At 41.5% G+C, this 27,261-nt stretch overlaps 3 protein-coding genes across 3 annotated transcripts; all 3 read left to right on the top strand.

Moving 5' to 3' along the window:
• Positions 1–5,060: 5,060 nt before the first annotated feature.
• Positions 5,061–7,676, top strand: abrab (actin binding Rho activating protein b). The gene is made up of 2 exons (XM_012837655.2): positions 5,061–5,873; positions 6,434–7,676. The coding sequence occupies exons 1-2, from the start codon at positions 5,284–5,286 to the stop codon at positions 6,915–6,917; spliced, it is 1,074 nt and encodes a 357-aa protein (XP_012693109.1). The 5' UTR covers positions 5,061–5,283; the 3' UTR covers positions 6,918–7,676.
• A 3,680-nt stretch (positions 7,677–11,356) lies between these two features.
• LOC116224997 (zymogen granule membrane protein 16-like) lies at positions 11,357–13,502 on the top strand. The gene is made up of 5 exons (XM_031586229.1): positions 11,357–11,600; positions 11,790–11,815; positions 11,951–12,003; positions 12,293–12,410; positions 12,898–13,502. The coding sequence occupies exons 3-5, from the start codon at positions 11,952–11,954 to the stop codon at positions 13,217–13,219; spliced, it is 492 nt and encodes a 163-aa protein (XP_031442089.1). The 5' UTR covers positions 11,357–11,600; positions 11,790–11,815; position 11,951; the 3' UTR covers positions 13,220–13,502.
• A 10,366-nt stretch (positions 13,503–23,868) lies between these two features.
• LOC105909008 (zymogen granule membrane protein 16-like) lies at positions 23,869–25,190 on the top strand. The gene is made up of 3 exons (XM_031586678.1): positions 23,869–23,993; positions 24,255–24,375; positions 24,872–25,190. Exons 1-3 carry the CDS (start codon positions 23,942–23,944, stop codon positions 25,188–25,190), a joined length of 492 nt encoding a protein of 163 aa, XP_031442538.1. The 5' UTR covers positions 23,869–23,941.
• Positions 25,191–27,261: the final 2,071 nt, after the last annotated feature.

Here is a 27,261-nt window from a genome sequence, read left to right as displayed (position 1 = left end):
TCTGCCTGCATCCGTCTTGAGAGTGACTGCACGCAGACGTCTGGCCCAGGTAAGCTGAGGTAAGCCTACCCGCTGGTCTGAGGGGATGGCAGGACCAAAAGGGGATTTCGCGAGAGGCTGGGGGGTGGGTTTAGTGGTCAACACCTGGAAGAGTGGATGAAGCCAGCGTCAAGCCTCCATCCCGATGATGAATGTTATTAATCAGTGTGAGGGCAAGAGCCAGAATGGAAACCATCTGAGCCAGTATGCCTGGTCCTGGGCCTTGTCTTTGACAAGTAGTCCAGTGCAGAATTGGGAAACTGGGGCAGCCATACGATGCTGCGGGGCTGGGTTTTAATTCACGTTGCCACATGGGACGTTATCTACAGTACGGTGAGCGTTTGTTTAGTTGGACGGACTGTTGAGGAGGAGGGGATCCCATGTATTTCCTGTTAACTTTTGTCTGTCATATTTTCTTTATCTTGGCTGAAGAAGAGTCTCACAGGGTAACAGTAAATGAGCGAGGACAAGAGAGAGAGACGGATGAAAAGAGGGGGAAAGATGACCCTTGGGAAGTATGCACTCTGACTAGCATTGCATATTTGTGTTTGTTAATAATTCTCTCTTCTCAATGGTCTCTCTCCCTCTCTCACTCTCTCTATGTTGTGTGCATATAGGCGGGGTAATCTGAGGTCGACTGACCCCGGAGTGAGGTGGCTAACGTGGAGAGGAGTCGTGACCCATATACTGCATCTCACCGTGACCTCAGAGTTCACTGTTCATCCATCACTCTCTCATAAGTGCTCTCTCTCTCTCTCTCCTCCCTTCCACAAGAAGGCCCATATGTGCACTCTCTGGCCAGACACCTTGTGCCCTCTTCATTGAGTACTGGCCCCTTCAAAAGAACGAAAACCAAGGAACAGTACGTACTTTTAACAGATCAATTTAAAAGTTCAATTACTCAAGTGATTGATTTGTTAATTGGCCAGGTTGTCAATAGGCCTTAAAAGACATGTGAACAATAAATGTTACTGATACATCCGATATGATAGGCAGAGACATTGTGATTTTGAACTCTCAGGGTTAATGCTGGACAGCGCTGAAATCATTGCTGTGAGTAAAGGTGCCCATGGATTTAGTTTTGTCACCGTTGAATGAAACCTGCCTTAGCTGGACTAGAGGACTTCCACACAGCAATCCTGGCGATGACTCCTCTCCGTTAGATGTTTCTTTGACGCCCTCTGCTGTTAGGCTGGTGTATGCACACATTTCACTTACAATATTACAGTTAAATCCACTGTAGTGACCATAATGTCACATAAAATATACATCACATCTGGCTGTTGCTGTTACTGTCTACATATACTTTCATAGAGGCACTATTATTTATGTATGCTAGTATATGATGCAAATGTATGACTTTCTTAACTTTAGTGACATGGCTGACTGACTAAGTAGGCTTGTGGCCACATGAGCTAGGATACTGATGTAAAACATTGTTGAGAACTTGTTTTTGATGCCCTTTATTGTGTTGAAAAACAGTGTACTTGTAACTTTCGAGTTTTAATGTTTGGTATCTCTGCAGCCCACATGAAGACATAACACAGGGAGATGGAGCGAGGATCAGACAGCAGGAATTGAGCGAAGGCCAGAATGCAGAGCTTTAAAACTAGCAGAAAAGCTTGAAAACTGCTGTATTTCTGTAATATGTTTCCTGACTGTTCTTACAAATAACCCAGTGTAATGTTGTTTAAATGACCAATTATTTGAGTGTAAACTTTAGAGCATTGAACTGTTGTCCTGTTCCTTTAAAGGCTTTTGAGGTAGACCAGTTGGTTGAGTTCTCTACTATGGTAACATAGTACATGTAGGCCAAGAGTATCAACCTTCTGAGGTGTGTGTGTGTGTGTGTGTGTCTGTGTGTGTGTGTGTGTGTGTCTGTGTCTGTGTCTGTGTCTGTGTCTGTGTCTGTGTCTGTGTCTGTGTCTGTGTGGGTATGCATGTACAAATGTGTGCACCCTTCTCACATAGTGTGCATATACGGTATGCGCACATGAATGAATGTGAGTGTGTTTGTGCATGTATAAAATTATGAGAATTAATGAATCATATAAGTGTACAAGTATGTGTGTGTCTGTTTGTGTGTGTGTGTGTTTTGTCAGGGGGAGGGATGTTCATGACTGGCAGTGAGCAGCTGTCCCACCATTCAACCATATCCTGGCCCAGTCACTATTAATAACACCTCATCTAAACACAAACAACAAAAACACAGGTCTATGAAGACACACACACATAAACACATGCTTGCACAACCCCCTCGATGCACATGCACCACACAGGGCCACACAAACACTTCAGGAATAACCTCACAGCACAGTTTTATTGATTGCCTTCTCTCCTGCTTGTGTTCATATGTTTGTGCGTGTGTGTGTGAGAGAGAGAGAGAGTGTGTGTGTGTATGTGTGAGAGAGAGAGTGTGTGTGTGTGTGTGTGAGAGAGAGAGGGTTTGTGTGTGTGTGTGTGTGTGTGTGTGTGAGAGAGAGAGACAGAAAGAGAGGAGTGTGTATGTGTGTGTGTTTGCGGCCTCTATGTGGGCCAAGAGTGAGCTGCCAGGGGCATTTGCAAGACTATCCTCTGCATACGCAAGCAGGAGCTGCACGTCTCCTTCAGGTGTCACATTCATCGGGGCCTTGTCTTCTCTCCTGGTTTTTTTCCGGCCGGGTCGGATGTCTCCTGCCTGTGACCTGCGTCTCTCCCTCAGACAGCTGCGGCCCCCGGGCCTCTCCTCTCAGGCTGCCCTCGTGCACCTCTCTCTCCCTCCCTCTCTCACTCCCTCCCTCTCTCTCTCTCTCTGCCTCTAACTCTCTCTCCCTCCGTCTCTCGCTCTCTCTCTCTGCATCTTTCTCTCTCTCTCTCTCTCCCTCCCTCTCTCACTCCCTCCCTCTCTCTCTCTCTCTGCCTCTAACTCTCTCTCCCTCCGTCTCTCGCTGTCTCTCTCTGCATCTTTCTCTCTCTCTCTCTCCCTCTCTCTCTCTTCCTCCCTCTCTCACTCCCTCCCTCTCTCTCTCTCTCTGCCTCTAACTCTCTCTCCCTCCGTCTCTCGCTCTCTCTCTCTGCATCTTTCTCTCTCTCTCTCCCTCTCTCTCTCTCCCTCACTCTCTCTCTCTCTGCCTCTAACTCTCTCTCCCTCCCTCTCTCTCTCCCTCCCTCGCTCGCTCTCTCTCTCTCTCTGCCTCTAACTCTCTCTCCCTCCCTCTCTCGCTCTCTCTCTCTCGCTGCCTCTCTCTCGCTGCCTCTCTCTCTCTCTCTCTCTCTCTCTCTCTCTCTCTCTCTGTCTCTCTCTCTCCCTGGGGGGGGCTGCGTGGCCAGGCTGGCAGGTGACTTTTTTTTGCTTCCAGTGTGGATTTCCTCTGAGTGGAAATGCAGCACAGACAGCTGATGTGATGAGAACAGCCTGTGACTGCGCCGGAGCTGTTTGGAGCTGTTAGCATGACGGCTCCTGCCTGCACATTGCAACGCTACGCAGGTTTGCTTGCAGGTTTCCTCGCAGGTTTCCTGCGCTACTCATGCTTCTGTGTTTCACGTGTGTAAATGTTTGTCTTGGGTATGGATTACCGGCGACGCAGACAAATAAACACTCGAAAAAGGAACTGTCCCCTGAATGAGAAATGAGAGACTGCAATCTCGAGTGTGGGGTTTTGTCAGTGGATTTATTTACAGTGGTGTGGCTTTCAAAACAGTAGCATGCTGTTTGCCTTCTACTTACCTGGACTCATGTTTAAGGGGTCTAGAGTTTCTATGTGAGTGTGTATATTTGGTGTATACTTTTGCATACACTCAGTTCTATCATAATTTCTATACTGTAAAAAGCACACAGACATACAGAGCGTCAAAATCTGTATTACATAATGCTGTCTATAACCCTACTCATTGCCTACTTTACATTTTAAGACCAGCCAAAGGCAATATTAAATATTTAGATTTTAATCTACTTCCAGTCCATGGTTGAACTCCATCCATGTGTGCAACCGAATAGAGATTTCTCTTTTGCACAGGGAAGGACAACACCACCCACTGAAGGACAACACTACATCTCTGTCTGAATACAACACTGTGGCCTATATATCATTTCCTAATCACACAGGTATTTTAGACAGCCTCAAAGTCACCTTGACAAGTGGACACCGGTGAGCATATGTGTTGTGTGTGAAATTAACTCCATCTCTCCATGATACCACCTGGTTATATTGTTAGTTCATATTGTTCAGTGTGTCTGTGTACACGTGATGATCTGTAACTGCTCAAACATATGTACACATCCATGTACACAAACACACAGATAGACAAGCACATGCACACACACACAAACACAGACCATGAGGTTGATATTCCTAGTTTTTTGTACCACATCTTCAAAATAAAGGTTCTGTGGTTTCTCCTATCAGAAGGATCTGAACCGAAAGAAGCACAAGAGTACTTAAACCGTGGCAAAGGTTCTTGAAGGTTCCTCTTTTTTTTGGCCCCTGATGCACAGGCATTGCCTGTAGTTCGACAGAATGGCATGACAGTGCCCCTTGTTAACCCGCTGTTTTCTTAAACCCCGACACGTCTCACCTTGTGGTGCCCATCAGCCTAACGAGCAAATGCATGTCTGGGACACTGATACACTGACACCTGATGACAAACAAAAGGCAACACCACCTCGGCCTCCAACATCCCGATAAGTCACGGAGATCTTCTCGGCTTTGTATCCGGTTGGTCGGCTGGGTTCAGCCTCTCATTCTCTCTCTCTCTCTCTCTCTCTCTCTCTCTGGCTCTCTTGTTGTTTTTCCCTGTCTCACCAGGACTTAGCGTGTGGGTTCCCTGTTCACCTCCCCCCACGTTCACAACACTCCCTCTCACCCGACCCCAACCACCAAATCCCTTCTCGAGCTTTGCCACCTCTCTGATGGCTCTACTGATGAAACGTGAGCTAGCGCTAGCTCCCCGGGGTCACCAAGTGTCAGGGAAAGGCGATCGTCGAGGAGCTGGGCATGCCAGGCATACTTTCCATCTGTCATGTGGGGGTTCGCTCTCCTCTGTTTGGGAGCCACTTAGCTGCGGGAACAGGCTACCGAAGGACACTAGTGAGTGGGCAGAACTGAGAGAATTCTAGAGCCTCCGAAACTTTCTACAAAGGGAGCCCGCTGGTATTGTCTTGGAGTGCATGAGGCCCGAGCAACAGGCAGCCTTTGCGAAGGCAGGGAGGAGCTGATCGAGTGGATAGGGCTCAATTCTGCAGAGGAGAGCCTTACACACGGGAGTATGTCGGAGTCAACACCAGCAGAGGGGGGGCAGAGGAAGCCCTCGCTCAACAAGAACATCAAGAAGCTGCGGGCAATAACCACGGTGTGCGGCCTGGCACGCAGCTGGCAAAAATGGGTGTGTGAAAATGAGGATAAGCAATCGACCGAGCCATCAGGATGGGCACCCGGCGAACCGGCCCAGCGGGGTGAGAAGAAGAAGCCCCAGCCCAAGGAGACACCCGCAAAACACACGAATGAGGAGGAGAAGGATGACGATTACGTTGGGAGTATTAAGACCGCGTTGGTGGTGAAGACGGTGCAGAGCAGCGCGCAGGAGAGGAGCGCCGGGGTGGGCATGCTGGCCGAGAAACTCGGGAGGGACCCCTCGGCCGGGGAGGAGGTGGACCGCCTGCTGAGCAGGAAGGGGTCCCCGACGCTACGCCGGATGTGCGGCAGCATCTCCGAGATCACCAAGGCCTTGAAGGAGACAGAAGGAAGGAAGAAGAACGACATGGAGGATAGCGGCTTCTCCGAGGCCGATGAGAGGAGTCTGGAATCAGAGGGAGGGGCTGAGGACGAGGTCAACATCAGAAAGTCTTCTGGGCCAGTGTAAGTTTTGATATCAAACACAAACATTACCATGTGTGAACTATGAATAACTAATGGTAGGATGCAGATTGTGAAATATAATAACACACTTTGATTGCTTGTTGAGAATTGAGTTTCTAGTGGTACATTTAGGACATGAGCCTGGTTCACTTGATAGTTTACATCTGAATTACTTCTGTAGCTATAGGTCTTAATACGTTTCAGCTAAGGTAGAGATATTTATGACCTTTTAGATTTAGATGCATCTGCTATTTTGGCAGTGCCTTCACCTTTCAAGCCCCGGATCTCTCCTGACATGTGCTAACGTAAATGAAGCCACATGGGTGTATTACATTACACACGTGAGAGTGCTGAGCAGGAGAGACCGGCTTCAGACGCACACCACACGGACAGGGAAGACACCCTTAAGACGCAAATACAATTATTTACTTACAACGAAATTGATGTAGACATAGATCTGCAAATCATAGATTTATGTAGACACATATCATAGAAACTCTTGTGTAACACAACCCACTGTTGCTCCTTGGCTCGCCAACATTCTCTCAAATGTCTCTCAGGCTCCGAAAGGTGGGCGAGGACGCCGACAAGATCAACGCTCTCTCCAAGAAGCACAGTGCCGTGGGCAACCTGGCCAGCCGCTGGCAGAACTGGGCGTCAGACCACGAGGTCACCCAGAAGCTCAACCCCTTCAGCGAGGACTTTGACAATGATTACTCCATGCAGCAGCGCCTACACAAGGGCGAGGAGGGCTACGGACGGCCCAAGGAGGGCACCAAGACGGCGGAGCGGGCCAGACGGGCCGAGGCGCACATCCACCGTGAGATCGACGACATGTGCTTCATCATCGGGTCCATGTCCGACCCAGACCCGGACGGCCGGTCGCGTATTTCTTTTGGTGAGCTGTTCGACCGCTACGTGCGCATCTCAGACAAGGTGGTGGGTATTCTGATGAGGGCCCGCAAGCACGGCAAGGTGGCCTTCGAGGGAGAGATGCTCTGGAAAGGACAGGATGACAGGGTCATCATCACTTTGTTAGTGTGACGTCGGTTACAGCGATTGAAATGAGGGACTGTGTCACTGTGTTATTGTATATCATTAATGTATATTATGAATGAATGTGCCTAGCTGCTATGGTTGTATTGAGCTTGTTATGGTCATGTGAGGTAAAACAAGTGCTCACAATGGTATCCAGACTGTTACATCAACAATGGAATCTACATATTGCACCTTTAATTCAGACCAACATTCATACAGAGTTCGGAGCCTAATTTTACTCTCAGGTTTGGGTGTGTACAGCTGATGGAATTCGTTTTTCCACAAAGGAAGAAAAATACCAAAACATGGAATGTGCTGTTTAAGAATCAGTAGCGCTATACTGCTGTACTCTAATCCTTTGATATTATACATAAAACAGAAAGCTTCATCAGAGGACATGCAATATTGTATCTATTGTCAATGGCCTACTTGTTGTATGTAATAGTGTGGATAAAAAAATATCTGAACTGAGGTATCAATAAATAGTAGTACTTTGTACGTTACATAACACCAATATTGTCACAACTAAGATATGCATGTGTGTACAGCGTGTACAGATCCGAACTTTTGGTTACCATGATATCCAGAGGAGGGCAGTAGAGAGCTACTTTTATACACTCTTGTTGCATAGGCTGGGGTTAGGGTGCTTGAATGCTTAGAAGTTAAATGTGGTCATGGATTTTGTTTTGTTTTTCACTCTGTCAAACTTGAAAAAAAGGAAAACACAGGGGAAAGGAAAGACACCTTGGAAATAGAGTTGATGGATTAAATGTAGAAATCTCATCAGAATGCTGCTCTACATTTTTTTTTAAATGCTGATTTATGTATACATCATATAGATGACTAAGGTTCTCAGGGTATCTGTGTGTGATACGAGTGAACCATGTCATCCTGTCTCACCGTGTTTGTGGAGATCATCATCAGTGCATCAAATTCATTGTGATGATATAGGTCATAGGTCATAGGAAGGACAGAAACACATATGGTAAATTCATTGTGACGATATAGGCCTATCGTCATAGGAACGACAGAAACACATATGGTAAATTAATTGTGATGATATAGGCCTATCGTCATAGGAACGACAGAAACACATATGTTAAATTCATTGTGATGATATAGGCCTATCGTCATAGGAACGACAGAAACACATATGGTGAATTCATTGTGAAGATATAGGCCTATCATCATAGGAACGACAGAAACACATCTGTCTTCCAAACTAGCTGCACTATGGCTATGCACTGTGCTATTGCACTAGGCTGTGCACTATATAGTTCTGTGATCCAGGATCGACCGCCTAATCAAAATTCACAACATGATATAACCAACTACATCTAGAAGACAAAAGTTAAATGCTAGGGAGGTTTTATCAGTGCCAACTGTTTGTTGTTTGCAAGGTTTCTGCAAGGTATTTAGGTAGTTAGCTCGCTAGTTTTAGACCAAATTTCCTTACTGCTGCTTTAAATATGAAGACTGTTTCTAATGGGGAAATGTCTGCCCTTCCTGCACATTGGCAAACACTCACAGGAATGCCGTTTTCATGAGGTGATAACAACATTGCTTACTGGTATGTGGAAAGATACCCTATCATCATCATCAGAGTTAAATGAGGTGAAAATGCAATATGAAACAAACACGATGAAAGTCCAATCAAAGTTTATTAAACATGAAACCTGAAAGGATTTTTCCAAAAGAGCGTGGATAAACAAAACATTGGTAACAGGCGGAAAAAAAACTTGTTTTTATATGTCAGATATGAGCAACTGGGTGACTAACACACACACACACAGATTTTTTTTTCACATTGACACCTCTGTGTGTGTGTGTGTGTGGGTGTGTGTTTGCGTGTGTGTGTGTGTGTGTGTGTGTGTGTGTGTGTGTGTGTGTGTGTGTGTGTGTGTGTGTGTGTGTGTGTGTGTGTGTGTGTGTGTGTGTGTGTGTGTGTGTGTGTGTGTGTGTGTGTATGTTGCATGTCTGATTATCACAAGGGTTATGGCACAAGAGAACTGGTTTCACTGGTCCCTGATTCAGATCAATCCAATGCTTCATAATTATAAAAAGAAAAAGCAATGACCAAAATACTTTGTAATTACATGTTATATTTGAAATATAAATACTAATTATATATTGTTCTTGCATAATTGTACAAATATTTAAAGTTTAAAAAAATTATATCCTCTTTAATTTTGGGAGATATGAATTAATGAAAAGTCAATAAATGTGCCTTCATGAATATAGTTCACAAAACCTTTTATAGATAAAGCTAAATTTGTTTGTGTGATGTATGAAAGAGAAAATATGCTGTTACCCAAAGCAGATGATATATACAGTAAACAATTTTTGGCCCATCAAATGAAATGCACTCACATTCATACACATACTAAATAGCTGTCACCTTGCTGCAATGTCATAACTGATCCAGTATATATTCATACATTCAGCTCACACATTGTTTTACCTAAAAACAACAATGGTGATTAGCTGTGTGTTACATAAACAGTTTGCATACAACTAAAAGCTAGCAAGGACGTAACAGCCCTCCATCTAATTATAATGAATGCTTGTGCAATATAATGAATGATAGCTTCCCTATGCTGACATATGCATGGTACGTTACATCATAGAATAATATGAAATAAAACTGACCCTGTTCTGGACTATGGCTAGGTGCTTCTTTCACTAACTTTGACTCACTTCAAGTGAAGGTGATCTTTATATGAGGCTCTAAAAATATTCTTTTTATATTTTGGTGACATGTACTTGTACGTGTACTTTTCCTTTTCCAGCCACATACTTCTCATTCTCACCACATGTTGGGGCAAGAACGACACGGACTCCACACATGCCCTCAATTGCACTCCCGCCTTAAAGGATGTTCTTCGAAGTTTGAAATCAGTTTGGGTTTTTCTGTGTTTCACGACCAAATGCATTGTTATAGTGTAGTCCAAGTATAGAGATCTCAGGGTTTCACATGTGTAGTGCTAGTTAATCATCTTATTCCATCTCACATTTACCTTTCCTAATGGAAATGATCAGTGCTAAATATATCCCCTGGTAACACTTTCTGACTAAGCCTAATGGTTGAAAGTGTAGCAAAATAGAGACAGATAGATAGATTACTTAAGAAGAGGACTGCTTATGATGAGGAAATGTTGTCTCTTCCTGCACATCGTCAGGAATTCACCTGAATGTTATCTTCATTACAATAGCTTGCTGACGTAGGCACTGATATCATACAATAAAGATCATGACCTGAGATAGTACCAGCAAGGGGCTGGACAAACAAGAAAAATGGGTAGGTGAATGTGAAACATCACTCTACATTTGTGTACAGTTGTATACTATTCTTCTCAAATCTTCTCATGACATCAGAACTGATATCTGTGGAATTGCCTGGAAATTGTCCATTTGCAACTATGAGAAATCTGAAAAAATATATGAATGCAAAGTTATGGCAAATTAGTAGTCATTTGGGAGCTTCATTAACCCAAAATAATCCCTATGATGCTATATGTCGGCCTAAGGCTACTATGTGGTCAGGACCCATTTTTAATGCACACTGTTATGAGTGAAAGACTGACAAGCTGAAAGCAACATACACATTAAAACAACAAAACACTGACAGACCCATAGATTTGAAGATACCAATAAAAGGTCACTCAGTTTACAATATATAGCATTTCATAAAGACTGTGAACAGATGCACAGTGACACCAGGGAGCATCCAAACACACACATGCTCCCTTACAAGCACACTCCAGTAAGATGGGTTTCCAGCCAACTTCTTTGCATATTTTAGGTGCATTTATGCTATGCTAATTGAGAGTTGATCGGTCAAATTTCTCATTCGATTTAGAGGATGTTATGAGAATTTGAAGTGTTCCCACCCAGGATTTCCTATTCAAATATTCAAAAATGTGCATTAACACATCATTCAAGTCCCAATCCCTTGTCCTTGTGTTGTCCATCTCTCTGTGGAGTACCTTACTGCGATTGACCACAACCTTGGTCTACATTTGAATCAGGAGGACAATGTGTAATGTGGGACACTGGAGCAATGTGTGTCTCTTTTGTTTCTTAATTTGTTGATAACCACATCTGACATTACGATCTAGGCTAATCCTCACACACAAAAACACATGGACACACAGAGACACACAGACACACACACGCACACACACACAGACACACACACACAGACACACACACACAGACACACGCACATACACACACACACACACACACACACACACACACACACACACACACACACTTTCATAATCTGTTATAAACAAGTTCTTCTGGGTGATCGGTTGGCAACAGACAACCACGACTCATCCAACAACAATGTTTAAAAAAAACAAGAAGGAAATTTGAGGCATTTTTCCATCTCTGTTCTCTTCCTTGTTCCTTCAGTGCATGTCTTGGAACTAGTCAAACCAGTGGGTGCTCTTTGGGTTGTCTTGTACTGGAAATGGGCCCTCCTCAGAAGGACTACTGAGGGGAGGTATATGAGACATAAAAAAAAAACGGAATGCCAAGCGTGCCCGCAGACTATAAAACTCTGGTCCACTGGTGGCTGAGAGCATTGTGAGTGAAACCGGAGCACTGAACTCGTCTCCAGCTTCTCATGTGCTGACCTGACCCTGCTGCAGGCCCACCATCCCCTGTCTTCACTTACCAGTGGTACAGTATGAGCTTTGGTTCTTCTGCCCTCATTCATGTTTTGCAAACAATCTTAAAAAATATAAAAATAACGATTACCATTTTTATAATAAAATGAATATGATAATATCATGCAATGGATAATGCATGTGTGTGTATATTGTAATGTTGTAACATAACAATGCATTTATTTTATGCCTTTAAATACAGCCTGGACTGTGTACAAGGTCAACAAGGTAATTTCCTCATATTAGCGATGCTATTTGTTCCTCATTTCAGTAGATGTACATTAATACTTATGTAAATAAATAGTGTAAATAAACAGTTTAAAACATAAATAAATGTTAAATCTGACGCTCTCTGTCCCACAGGATGAGGCTTCTACTTGTCCTAAGTGCACTGCTGGCTGCTGCCAGTGCTCAATGTAAGTGTCATACCTTGCGCACACACACACACACACACACACACACACACACACACACACACACACACACACACACACACACACACACACATACACACACACGTTCTATGCTGAACTGCATCTATTGCACCTTTTCAATGGTGATGAATATGTAATTTGTTTAAATAAATTGTGTTGTGGTCCATTAGATGAAACACAGAGGAACAGAAACAGAGGTTTCTGAGGAAGTTGATCCACTCATTGGAATGTTCTTGGTGACCAAGTAGCATTTGTTCTCTCTCCTCTCCAGCGTCGTTCTCCTTTTCCCCAGCTGTGGGGTCAGGGTCTGGAACCTCTTATACCATCACGGGGATGGGTCGCATCACTGCGGTCAGAACATGGGAGAATTATAATGGACACGTCCGTGGGTAAGGCAAAGCACTTGTGAAGCTCTATGAGAGTGATCACAATAACCAAGGGATCTTGGCAGATCACCCGGGTTAGCAATCTGTCATTACTGTTTTAGAAATTAAAAATTAAAAATGGCATTGTCCTATTAATGATAGATCAGAGAATTGTGGCACTTCTTTTGAGAAGTCTACATGTTTTGAAACCATATCTTTTTTATGTTTTAATTTGTACATGTGTTGTTTTAGATGTTGGATGTTTGGTAATTATTTAATTCCAAGAATTTTTGTCATCTATTCAGATAAGTGTTTGTGTTTATATTGTATATGTATTGTGTCAGATGAGTGTTAGATGATAGAATTTGGTCATGGACGACGTGCCTGTTTGCTATGTAGTGCCTTCTTGGGCCTTTTCGTTCCAAAAAAAATCATCAAACAACCAGGAAATGCTCTGGCTTTCTGTATCTTCAGAGCCATTTCCCCAACGTTGTGGTTTCCTATTCTTTAGCATCCAGCTCCGTTATGGGTTCACATGGTCACCAGTTGCGGGCTACACAGGCGGCAACGTCCATGAGATTGAGCTGTTCGACGACGAGTTCATCGTTCAGATCTCCGGCAAGTTCGCTCACTACATCCAGACCATAATGATCATCACCAACAGGGGGCGCTCCCTCATTGCTGGACAACCATCTGGACAAACCTTCAACATGTACGGCGGCCATCCGATGGCCGAGCTCCGTTTCCTGAGCGGTCGCTTCCACGGGGGCCTCACCTCCATCGCCTCTCACTGGGCCGTGCTCAGCATGCCCACCAATGGCACTGCTGATTAGCAGAAGAGAATGAAGACCCACCTGTCCTCTACCGCACTTCCCCTCTTGAAGGATCTTCTTGGATAAATTAAATTGATCTCAGGGACGCTACAAACCTGAACTTTGAAATTGAATTGAAAACACTTAAGTCTTGCTCTTCGCTTTTTCTTTCACCAGTAGGACATGATGTTTGTTCTGAGATCATGAGTTCACACCATGCTTATTCTGTGCCGAACAGACACAAGTTGTGTTTCTTATTGCAATGACCTTCAGCATATGTTCAGTAAATATCTTTAGATAAGCATTCATGTTTCCTCTGTGGGTCTGTTATAAAACCTCTTGTATTTGCATAAGCCTGCTCACCTTAAATGGCCTTCTGGTGTGTTTCAGTTGATCTCAATCAGCCTGTTTTTTTTTAATTATTTTTGTACTTTCTAAGTGATAACATGATATCATGTGATATATTACTGAAATACTTCTCATAATTAAAAGTCTTGACACATAAAATCTCTGTTATGTGATCCTTAAAATAGAACTTGAATGAAATATTTAATATGATGTGGCATCTTGATCTGTCATGTGTCATCAAAAACTATGATGAAATGATACAAATGGACACCTATTCAACTGACTGCATTAAATGTGACATCTGACAACTTTATCATTAATTTCTATTCATATTACTCAGACACAACAAATGTAAAATTAAGTTCAATTATTTGATGAATCTTACTATAATGTATTTCATGCAGTAGGTAGGGTCAATGATGTCATGAATCCTCATGAGTTTAAGATGATTGAAAGGATTTTTTTGTAAAAACTGAAATTTCAGAACAGTCATTTTTGACTGAAACACAACATGAGTGTTACCTGAGTGATATGATGTCAATGTTACTTCAAAAATCTTCTCTTCTCCATGCTCAGAAGTTCAAATTTGTATTTTGTGTATTCCTACACCTTAGCAGGGAAGGGAGAACTACAGCACAATCATCCATGGGCAGAGAATTCACTAGATTTGTTAACAAGTAACAATTTACACCCCGGAGACGAGAAATACTAATTTCTGATTTGCTGTTCGGTGTCCATTCATTCTGTATAATGGGACATCTCTGAAGTAGATCCAGTGAAAACGTTAAATCACGGTTCTATATCAATAGTCTATATCAATGAATGGTAACTATGACAACCATAGTTAATAACGGTTGATTGAAAAGCAATAGAGGCTACTACAGTGAGTGTGTAGTAAGGCAAGCTAATGAATGAACTAAATCAATTAATTCTAATTTTGCCAGGTGGTATAAATGAGATGAATTTCGTGATTAGAGGAAAACTTCAGGATTTTTTTTCCTTGGCCCTATTTTCTATCCTCAAGCAGCACTGCTGTTCTTGTATGTTTTTTTGCCTTGAATATTTCTTTGTCTTTATTCTAAAATGAAAACGAATCTCTAAAAAAGTGATCAATCAAAAGAAGTCATGCAATATTGGATTAAACGTGAAAGGCTTTCTTCTAGGATGTTCTTGTGTGTTCTTGACACCTGTAAAACTGTCTGTGTTTGAATATGATCATTCTAGTTATGAGATGTTGTTAAATGAACAAGCACTCCAGTTAAAGGTCACCGCCCCAATATGCGTGCGTCCTCAGTGTGCAGATCTAAACTTTTGATAGTTCACCCTGATTGCCAGAGGAGGGTGACAGAAAGCTACTTTTACACTTTCTAGCTAAACTGGATGAAACTTGAGTACTGTAAAGATAAACCAGATAAGCCACAGGCAGAGTGTTACATTTTAAATGGATTTTGGATTCAAATATGGTAGATGTATGAAAGATTTAAATAAATATTGTTGTCTGTACCAAACACCCTTGAGAGAAAGTAAAAAACCACCGGAGACATGTTCAAAAGAGAGAAGCTGGGCTCAATGTTGAGATACCATCTGTTCCGTCCCGACATGAAATAAATGCTGTTATTTTGTTTGCATCATATAGATGATCCTCTCGGTCCATATCACAGTCAGTCAAAGGTCTCAGGGTTTCACAAGAGTGGTGCAAGTAAATCATGCTATTCCATCTCCCATTTATCTTTCCTAATGGAAATGATCGGTGCCAAATGCAGAGAATTATCTTTCACTCTATTATACATTTAACACGTTTAATCTAACATATTTCAGTGAAAAAACACAAGAGAAAGGAAAAACATTGTTGAATTAGAGTTGATGGACTAAATCTAGCGACATCTCAAGAAAAGTGCTTTCCTTTTGTGTCCATCATATAAATGGCAAAGGTTCTCAGGGAATCTAAGTGTGATGCTGATAGGATAGGTATGTAGTTTTAGCATCTTCATCTACATCTTCAAATGTATTTTTCTGGTATATGGTCATGCGAAGAACAGATATACGCCTAGCTGCTCATGCTGTGAACTATGTATTTTTGCGGTACCGGACCAACCACTATGTAGAAATGTCAGAGAAGCTTTCACTATATCGCCAAAAACACCAGTTATCATAGCAGCAAGGTTTTTTCAATGCCAACTTTGCCGTTATTGCATAGCATTTTGGTAATTGGTTCACTAGTTTTAGGGCAAAACTCCTTACTGTTGCTATAAATATGAAACTGCTTCTGATGAGGAAAAGTTTTCTTTTCCTGCACATTGGCCAATGTCCACAGGAATGCCATCTTCAACACGCTTGTTAACTGATACAGTGGAGTGTTACATTTCTGTGGTCATCTGAGTTTACCAGATACTGAATCGAAAGTGGAATGTGAATCAAATACTGGCTGGCTGACATTTGCTACTTCATAAATATTCATACTGGTAACATGGAGTTGTATCTATGCGCTATGTTTGTCTAAATGCAATGTTATGTCATATAAGTAGTAATTTGAGCCATCTTTGAATTGTTTATTAATAATAAATATAAACCCTACTATACCAGTGTCTAGTGCAGAGTGTTCACATTACTGGCATGACTGAAATCCTGTAAACGAAATAGATAGATACAACACCAACAGAGGAATTTAATATGAAGATACCAGAAAAATATTCATAGAAATCTATAGAAATCACATGAGATAAAAACCACTGGCAACAAGTGTCTTGAATAGATTATTTTTTATGTCCATTGAAACCAGCAAATTAAGTGGCTTGAAAAGGGATAATGTCTACTTTTGTACTTTAATGTAAAATATAAAAAAATGAAAATGAAAAGAAATACATCGACATACACACATCACTCAATAACAAGCCCAGCACCTTATGGTGCACATGATGTTTGCTGCATGTTCTCCATCGCTCTGTGCTCTTGATCTGAATCAGGGACCAGTAAAACCAGTAATGGCTGTTCAGGTTATCTTGTGCCATAGTCCTTGCCAAACAATAGACACGTGTTATGCCTTTTTATTTATTTGTATTTATTTAACAACAGCCAACACTTTGCAAGTTGACAAGGTAATTATTTCATATTACATATACTATCTGTATCTCATTTCAGTCATGATTAGTTGCCAATACATATGCAAATCTCAATCTAAACAAAACCACACCTGCAATCAATACAAAGTCAACACACATGTCAGGGAGACTTCCTGATGAAGGGTCACTTCACAGTGATGTACTAATCTGAAGGACAGTTGTGATCTGACCCATAGGATTAGGGCACTTTTTCTCTTCACTGTCCTCCTGGCCGCTGCCTGGGCTGGACGTAAGTGCAACACCTTCACACTGGGCAGCAGGGACGTGCACAGGAAAAGGGCCTTTGCTCTGCCCTGGAAAAAAAAGGGCAACACGTACATTTTTGTAACCGCCGCTGCCACGCCCCCTCCCCCTGCGCGCATATTCTGCCTATATCACTTGAAACTGTGAAATTGTCAGGGTTGATCACTAATTGGGCCGCCACGCCCCCTCCCCCCACACACATATTCCGCAATTTTTTTTTATCTAGCCCTACATGAAATTCTGCAGCCGTTATACTATTAAAAAAAAAAAACATTTCCTTCGGAGGAGCAGCTTGAGTCGAGGAGGGCAGACGGTAGTTGCCCGAGCAACCTTAACCCCCTCCTGTGCACGTCCCTGCTTGGCAGTGATCGACCAGCCCACCAACAGCAACACTGGTTAACAGAAGAGAAGGAAGAACAGCACAGTCATAACCACTCTCTCCATCCATACATGTCCTCAACTGCACTTCCACCTTAAAGGATCTTCTTCGACAGATTTAATTTATCTTTGAAATGTATACCATTTTTAACTTCATACTACAACCCCTCTGACCCTCTTCAGTGTTTGACATTTATTTTATTTTATTTATTTTATTTAGTCATTTAGCAGACGCTTTTATCCAAAGCGACTTACATATGTGCGACTTACAATGTATACACATTTTACATTTACACTGATGGCACACTGCACATCAGGAGCAATTAGGGGTTCAGTGTCTTGCTCAAGGACGCTTGGAAAGGGAATCGAACTAGCAACCTTCTGATTACTAAACGACTTATTTACCTCCTGTACCACTGTCGCCCCGACATGTCTGACAAACCTCTGTTATCAGTTTTTCAGTGTTTCACAACCAAATGCATGGTTATAGTGTATTCCAAGTATAGAAATTGTAAACACTTAAGGCCTCATTTACTAACATGATTGCGCCCATTTCTGCGGGTAAAGACATAAAACGGTATATTTCCAAAGGAGGCGCACCTGAGTAAAAGCGCATATTACCGCTGCTGGAAGGGTACAAGTGAAAGTGGGTGTTCGTCGCAAAGAGATGGGAGGAGATGCGTTAAGTGCGCCTAATTGATAGTAACGGAACAAGAGATGTTTTAGCATGGTTTAGACCGTATTTTCACCCATAGTCACACCGAGTACAGTGCTGGCCTTCTGCGTAGGAGTAACGTGTATCTATTCAGGAAAAGTACTTGTACTCGAAGTACAATAACTAAACTAAGTAAATTGTCACCTTCCATGTTTGTTTTGACGTTATAGCCTCTCGAGCACAAGCTACCCCCAGTGCAATGGCAACCGAGTCTGAAAACTTCAGTTTCCCCTGTCCACGCTACAACTCCAGTTTTCAAATGCGTCAAGTGTGAATGTTCGCTTCTTGCACTAACACTGAGTTATTTTCTATGTGATGACTTATTTAGCTTTTGTAAGCCACTACTTTCAAGATCAGTCAATAAATATTGATGGTTTTGACTTATATGTTGCCCCCTTCTTTATGTTGTTACTGGACATATCATATGTCCTGTTAAGCTATGTTACATCATACAACTTTTGAGACATGTGGATAATGAAAAAGTGGGATATTTTAAGGTGGAGCCATATCATGTTTGCTTATCAAGGCTCCTGGATGCAACTTTCTTTCATAGCTTTCCACCTGTAACTAGCTACTCTAGCTATGTAGGTAGAGGGGAAATATTGTGTGCTGTTATCTAGTGGACAAAAAGGTATTGCTGTATGAGTTAATCAGCTAACAACAAATTGATACAATTGTCTTGCTTAATGTAACTACTGAATGGGTCGCCTTAATCATTATCAAAATATGCCCCCTTGATCATTTTTTCAGGAGCCACCACTGGTTCATACTAATTATACCCTCTGATTCCAGTTTCTTTATTGTGTGGTCTTTCTCTGCTGACATTCATTCCTTAAGGCTCTGTAGTTATACATATAACCTTCTGATACTAGCCCAGAGTTAAGCATATTCATCTAGCAAACTATACCTACCTTGGAGTGTTACAATAGCCAGTATAATTTTATTCCATGTGTCCATCCAGTCAAATTGGTGAATCCAAATGTTATTTAAAAAATAAATAATGTTAAGTGTATGGGTATTTTTCCAAATAGGCGACCGACTGGTCAAAACGTGCGATGCATTGAGTGGGCAACGCGCCGTGTATTAAGTGGGCCGGTCTGACAGTAACTCTCGGGCCACTTTTTTCCCCCAGTCCGCCCCTGCACACGATCACACAATAGTCCACAGAAGGTTAGGGCTTCTCCTCTTAGTGCTGCCAAGCGTTCTCTCCCGGGCCCAGATTAAGACTGTCTTTTACCATCCTGCTCCAGGAACAATCATACACCCTTAGCAGGCAACAGGTGTCTCACCCACCTGCAGCCGGTCATAATTAATCCATTGGCGGGGCGTACCCACTGCGGCCAGTAAACAGAGTTCATTACAGTACATAGCATACAGTCTGTTTTTGAATATGACTTTTCTCTATATTTTTTTGTTTGCATCATATAGATAATCCTCTCGGTCCATATTACAGTCAGTCAAAGGTCTCAGGGTTTCACATGTGTGGTGCTGGACGTTTTGCAACTATGAGAAAGGTGAAAAAATATATGAATGCAAAGTTATGGCAAATTATAAAAGAATCCCTATGATGCTATGTTACGACCCCCTGCGCCCCTGCAGACATTGCAGTGGCCATGCATGGCCTGCAGGCAACAGTGGGGACTACGTAACGCCCACGACTGGTTGATTGCCTGATGATCCACACCTGGGGAGGCGTGGGAGATAAAGGACTACTGGACACCTGTCTCTTTCTCTCTCGAGCCGGCACTCAGGATACCGACGTTAAATCCCCTAGACACGTCGCCTTTGCGTTATATTGTATGGACTGAAATAAACCCGGGTGACTTTTGTAAGAAAACCGTTGTTGTCTGCCTCCAAATGTTATTGTTTCGGTCACGAGCCGGCCGGAACGTAACATGCTATATATCGGCTAAAGGCTACTATCTTGTCAGGACCAATTTTTTATGCGGACTGTGTTACCCTCTTTACTTTTGCATTATAAAGTCAAGACTGTGAACAAATGCATCAGTGACATCAGGAAGCATCCAAACACACACATGCTCCCTTACACATACAGTCCAGTAAGGTGGGTTTCTATCCAACGTCATTGCATATTTTAGGTGCATTTGAAATGCGAGTCTGCGTGTGTTTCCATCTGCTGAGTTGTGTTATCTTAATCAAGAGAGGAGTTGTACACTGCTGTGGGTAGTTAAAAAAAGATAAGAGATTGGTCCATCTCTGTTCTCTTCCTTGTTCCTTCTTGGAACTGGTCGAGCCAGTGTATTGTCTTGTGCCCAAGTATACAGTTATGAGCTTTGGTTCATCTGCCGTCATTCATGTTTTGCAAACAAAATATAAAAATAACGATTACTGTTTTTTATAGTATATTATTAATATGATAATATCATGCAATGGATGCATGTGTGTGTATAATGTAATGTTGTAAAATAATGCATTTATTTTATGGCTTTAAACACAGCCTGGACTCTGTACAAGGTCAACAAGGTAATTCCCTCATATTAGCAATGCTATTTGTTTCTCATTCCAGTCCATGTATATTCATAATTCTCAAGTAAATGGTGTACATAAACTATGCAAAAAGAATTAATTAAATTAGTTAATTCTGATGCTCTCTGTCCCACAGGATGCAGGTTCTTATTTTCCTCAGCGTCACAACAAGTCACAAGTCACAAGTCTTTTATTGTCAGATGCACAGAATGACACAGGGTCAGACTGGGCACTGAAATTCTTAGGACAAGGCACCGCACCACAACCTTCCATAGCATAACATAACATGACATACACTGTACAAGTACTCTGAACATAATTTACATGTAATAACTAGTGCTGTCAGTTTAACGCGTTATTAACGGCGTTAACGCAAACCCATTTTAACGCCGTTCATTTTTTTATCGCGAGATTAACGCGAGTTTTTTTTTTTTTTTTTTTTTTTTTTTTTAGATTGACATCATTTTTGGCCTCGCAAACTGTGTAGTAGGCTAACGTTACGGTTTGATTGAATAGTGAGCGCGATACGGCGAAATGGATGATAGAAAGCTTCTGAATAGAAAGTTTACTTTTAAAAGTTCTGTTGTGCAAAAGAAGTGAGCTTCACTGTTGTCTGAAAATGTCAACAGGCAGCTGGCTGAAAGCAAAGAAGTAGTAGGCTTACCTCGTATTGGTAACCTAACTGTTACGGTTCATTGTTTCTGAAATAAGAGGCCTGACTGCTATGTTCCCAGCAAACTTGAAAAAAAGAAAATATTAAGCCATGGTTTAACTGCACTATAGGCTGAGTCCTTGTTTACCTGAAATGTGCAGGCAAGTTTGGCAATGTTGGTTTTCAATAAAATAAAACATTTGCATAAAGCAAGCCAATCCACTTTTCCATGTTGATAAGGGCATTCAAATAAAAATAAAATGATGGAAAAAATAAATAAACGAAGGGACATTTAGAATAGATAAAAAATTGCGATTAATCGCGATTAATTTTGAGTTAACTATGACATAAATGCGATTAATCGCGATTAAATATTTTAATCGTTTGACAGCACTAGTAATAACATATAATAACCTTACTAAATATACAAGATAAATATACAATACAATATACTAAAACATATAACAACCTATACATATAATACACATATAATAAACATATAATAAACTATGCTAACCTATTAAACCTATACTACCCTACAGACAAATGGGAGTAGCAGGTAGTGCAATAATTCTGATAAATATTACTGCTAGTGCAAACAGTAAGTGGAAGTGACAGTATGTAAGTGTAGTACAAGCAATAATTTGAAAGTGACAGTGTTTGTAAAGTGGCGAGTGCAAATGTGTCGATGGTGTGTCAATGTCCATTTAGCAGCCTGATGGCCCTCGGGAAGAAACTGTTCTCCAGTCTGCGTGTGCGAGACCGGATGCTGCGGTACCGCCTTCCAGAAGGCAGCGGGGTGAAAAGTCTGAAGGCTGGATGACAGCACTTAAGAAGAGGACTGCTTCTGATGAGGAAGTGTTGTCTCTTCCTGCACATTGGCAGTAATTCACAGGAATGTTATTTTCCTTAAAAGAGCTTGCTGACGTAGGCGCGGATATTGTCACAGTTACGGGAGTGAAAGTGGACTGTGAATTACCATTACATTAAAGAGCATGACCTGAAATAGTCTTACCAGCAAGGGGCTGGACAAACAAAAACATGTATAGGTTAATGTGAAATGTAACTGTACATTTGTAGATCAGAAATCAGCAACTGACTCGTTGATGTTTGCCTTGCATACAATTGGCCTACAGCATGTGAAATTAAATTGTATACTATTCTTCTCAAATCTTCTCATGACATCAGAACTGATATCTGTGGAATTGCCAGTAAGTTGTCCAAACGTTTTGCAACTATGAGAAGGGTGAAAAAACATATTAATGCAAAGTTATGGCAAATTAGAAGTTATTTGGGAGCTTCATCACCCTAAAATAATCCCTATGATGCTATATGTAGGCTACTATGTGGTCAGGACCCATTTTTAATCCACACTGTTATGAGTTAAAGACTGAAAAGCTAAAAGCAACATACACATTATAACAACAAAACACTGACAGACCCGTAGATTTGAAGATACCAATAAAAGGTCACTCGGTTTACAATATATAACATTTCATAAAGACTGTGAACAGATGCTCAGAGTAACACCAGGGAGCATCCAAACACACACATGCTCCCTTACAAGCACAGTCCAGTAAGATGGGTTTCCAGCCATTTTTGCATATTTAGGTGCATTCATGCTATGCCAATTGAGAGTTGATCCATTAAAATTTCTTTTTCGTTTTAGAAGATTTTATGTGAATTCCACCCAGGATTTCTTATTCAAATCATCAAAAATGTGCATTCAAAAGTTGCACACCCAGCTATATATATACACATCATTCAAGTCCCAATCCCTTGTCCTTGTGTTGTCTATCTCTCTGTGGAGTACCTTACCTGAGTGACCACAACCTTGGTCTACATCGGAATCAGGAGGACACAGGTAGTGTGTCTCTTTTGTTTCTTAATTTGTTGATAACCACACTTGACATTACAATCTAGGCTAATCCTCACACACAAAGACACAAAGACACACAGACATACACACACACATACATTCACACAGACACACACACACAGAGACACACACACACAGACACAGTCACACACTTTCATAATCTGAAGTATTTTCAGGTTCTTCTGGGTGATTGGTTGGCAACAGACAACAGCAACACATCCAACAACAATGTTACGATAAAACAACAAGGAAATATAAGGCATTGTTCCATCTCTGTTCTCTTCCTTGTTCCTTCAGTGCGTGTCTTAGAACTAGTCAAACCAGTGGGTGCTCTTTGGGTTGTCTTGTTCCCAAGTACTGCAAATGGGCCCTCCTCAGAAGGACCACTGGGCAGGTATATGAGACATAAAAAATAACTGGAATGCCAAGCATGCCCGCAGACTATAAAACTCTCTCCACTGGTGGCTGAGAGCATTGTGAGTGAAACCGGAGCACTGAACTCATCTCCAGCTTCTCATGTGCTGACCTGACCCTGCTGCAGGCCCACCATCCCCTGTCTTCACTTACCAGTGGTACAGTATGAGCTTTGGTTCTTCTGCCCTCATTCATGTTTTGCAAACAATCTTAAAAAATATAAAAATAACGATTACCATTTTTATAATAATATTAATATGATGATATCATACAATGGATAATGCATGTGTGTGTATATTGTAATGTTGTAACATAACAATGCATTTATTTTATGCCTTTAAATACAGCCTGGACTGTGTACAAGGTTACCCAGGTAATTCCCTCATATTAGAGATGCTATTTGTTCCTCAATTCAGTTGATGTACATTAATACTTCTCTAGTAAATAGTGTAAATAAACAGTTTAAAACATAAACAAATGTTAATTCTGACGCTCTCTGTCCCACAGGATGAGGCTTCTTCTTGTCCTAAGCGCACTGCTGGCTACTGCCAGTGCTGCACGTAAGTGTCACACCTAGTGCGCGCACACACACACACACACACACACACACACACACACACACACACACACACACGCTCTATACTGAACTGCATCTATTGCACCTTTTCAATGGTGGTGAATATGTAATTTGTTTAAATAAATTGTGTTGTGGTCCATTAGATGAAACACAGAGGAACAGAAACAGAGGTTTCTGAGGAAGTTGATCCACTCATTGGAATGTTCTTGGTGATCAAGTGGCATTTGTTCTCTCTCTTCTCCAGCCTCGTACTTCTCCTTTTCCCCGTCCGTGGGGTCAGGGTCTGGAACCTCTTACACCATCACAGGAATGGGCCGCATCACTGCCGTCAGAACATGGGAGATTAATAATGGACGCGTCTATGGGTAAGACAAAGCACTTGTGAAGCTCTATGAGAGTGATCACAATAACCCAGGGATCTTGGCAGATCACCCGGGTCATTACTGTATCAGAAATTAAAAATTAAAAATGGCATTGTCCCATTAATGATAGATCAGAGAATTGTGGCACTTCTTTTGAGATGAACAGTCAACATGTTTTGAAACCATATATTTTGTATGTTTTAATTTGTACTGTTTTACATTTCACACGTGTTGTTTTAGAAGTTTTATTTAATTCCAAGAATTGTTGTCATCTATTCAGATGAGTGTTTGTGTTTATATTGTATATGTATCATGTCAGATGAGTGTTAGATGATAGAATTTGGTCATGGTCGACTGAGCAATGACATGTGCCTGTTTGCTATGTAGTGCCTTCTTAGGCCTTTTCGTTCCAAAAGAAATCATCAAACAACCAGGAAATGCTCTGGCTTTCTGTATCTTCAGAGCCATTTCCCCAACGTTGTGTTTTCCTATTCTTTAGCATCCAGCTCCGTTATGGGACCACATGGTCACTAGTTGCGGGCTACAGAAGTGGCACTGTCAAGGAGATTGAGCTGTTCGACGACGAGTTCATCGTTCAGATCTCCGGCAAGTTCGCTCACTACATCGAGTCCCTGATGATCGTCACCAACAGGGGGCGCTCCCTCATTGCTGGACAACCATCTGGAACCACCTTCAATATGTACACCATTCATCCAACGGCCGAGCTCCGTTTCCTGAGCGGTCGCTACCACGGGGGCCTCACCTCCATCGCCTCTCACTGGGCAGTGCTCAGCACATCCAATGGCACTGCTGATTAGCAGAAGAGAATGAAGACCCACCTGCCCTCCACTGCACTTCCCCTCTTGAAAGATCTTCTTGGATAAATTAAATTGATCTCAGGGACGCTACAAACCATCTTTTGGAATTTTGTAATGGCTTTTCTGTGTTTCACCTCCGAATGCATAGTTAGAATGTAACTAAAACTTTTAAATTGTTTCATGTAAACACTTAAGTCTTGCTCTTCGCTTTTTCTTTCACCACCTGTTTGTACTGAGACCATGAGTTCACACCATGCTTATTCTGTGCGGAACAGCCACAAGTTGTGTTTCTTATTGCAATGACCTTCAGCATATGTTCAGTAAATATCTTTAGATAAGCACTCATGTTTCCTCTGTGGGTCTGTTTAAAAACCTCTTGTATTTGCATAAGCCTGCTCACCTTAAATGGGTTTAGATGACCTTCTGGTGTGTTTCTGTTGATCTCAAGCAGCCTGTTGGTTTTATTTTACTTTATTATTTTGGTACTTTCTAAGTGATAATATGATATCAATTTTTTTTTCCTGAAATACTTCTCATCATTGAAAGTCTTGGCATATAAAATATCTGTTGTGTGATCCTTAAAATAGTAGAAATATTTAATATGAGGTGTCATCTTGATCTGTCATGGGTCATCAAAAACTATGATGAAATGATGAAAATGGACACCTTTTTAAATCAACATCCAACTGACTGCATTAAATGTGACATCTGACAACTTTATCATTCATTTCCATTCATATTATTCGGAGACATAAAAAATGTAAAATTAAGTTAAATGATTTGATGAATCTTACTATTATATATTTCATGCAGTAGGTAGGGTCAAGGATGTCATGAATCCTCATGAGTTTAAGATCATTGAAAGGATTTGTTTTGTAAAAACTGAAGTTTTAAAACAGTCATATTTGACTGAAACACAACATGAGTGTTACCCGAGTGATATGATATCAATGTTCCTTCAAAACTCTTCTCTGCCATGCTCAGAAGTTCAAATTTGTATATGTAGGCCTACTTTTTTTATTCTCACCACCCGTTGCGGCAGGCAAAGAGTATTCCTACACCGTCGCAGGGATGGGAGAACTACAGCGCAATCATCCATGGGCAGAGAATTCACTAGATTTGTTAACAAGTAATAATTTACACCCCGGAGACGAGAAATACTCATTTCTGATTTGCTGTTAGGTGTCCATTAATTCTGTATAATGGGACATCTCTGAAGTAGATCCAGTGAAAACGTTAAATCACGGTTCTATATCAATGCTCTGGAAATTTTGAATGGTAACTATGACAACCATAGTAAATAACGGTTGATTGAAAAGCAATAGAGGCTACTACAGTGAGTGTGTAGTCAGGCAAGCTAATGAATGAACTAAATAAATTCATTCTAATTTTGCCAGGTCGTGTAAATTAGATGAATTTCGTGATATGAGGAAATCTTCAGGATTTTTTACCCTTGGCCCTATTTTCTATCCTCAAGCAGCACTGCTCTTCTTGTATGTTTTTTTGCCTTAAATATTTCTTTGTCTTTATTCTGAAATGAAAATGAATCTCTAAAAAAGTGATCAACCAAAAAGAAGTCATGCAATATTGGATTAAACGTGAAAGGCTTTCTTCCAGGATGTTCTGTAAAACTGTCTGTGTTTGAATATGATCATTGGGCCTCATTCTCGAACATTTTCTGAAGTTTCTTCAGAAATGTTTCTTACGGGCCTCGGAAAAACAACGTAAGGAAAAGACGTCCGACAAATTCATGAACGCTTGAAAATGTGTTCCTACGCAGCAGAAGTGTTCTGAGCTGTGCTCCACCGGAAGAGTTTTCTTAAATTGAAAGCGCGTTCTCGTGCTCCTGAATTTGCATACATACACGCCCTGCCAGCTCCTTATAAGGGCAAGCAACCGTAGTGACGTGTGCAGTCGGAATCGACCAAATCTACACGAAAGCAACTCGTAAACGAGTCATGTCAAAGTGGAAAGCGATCACCGTCGAGTAAACGCAGATCTAACTTCAACTATATATGTCTATGACTTGAACGGTGCAGAGATGGACTGTTGCAGGATGTAGATGTGTCCA

The sequence above is a fragment of the Clupea harengus genome, chromosome 19 (genome assembly GCF_900700415.2).
Source record: "Clupea harengus chromosome 19, Ch_v2.0.2, whole genome shotgun sequence".
NCBI classification, from domain to species: Eukaryota; Metazoa; Chordata; class Actinopteri; order Clupeiformes; family Clupeidae; genus Clupea; species Clupea harengus.
This window is presented reverse-complemented; position numbering and strand designations above follow the sequence as displayed.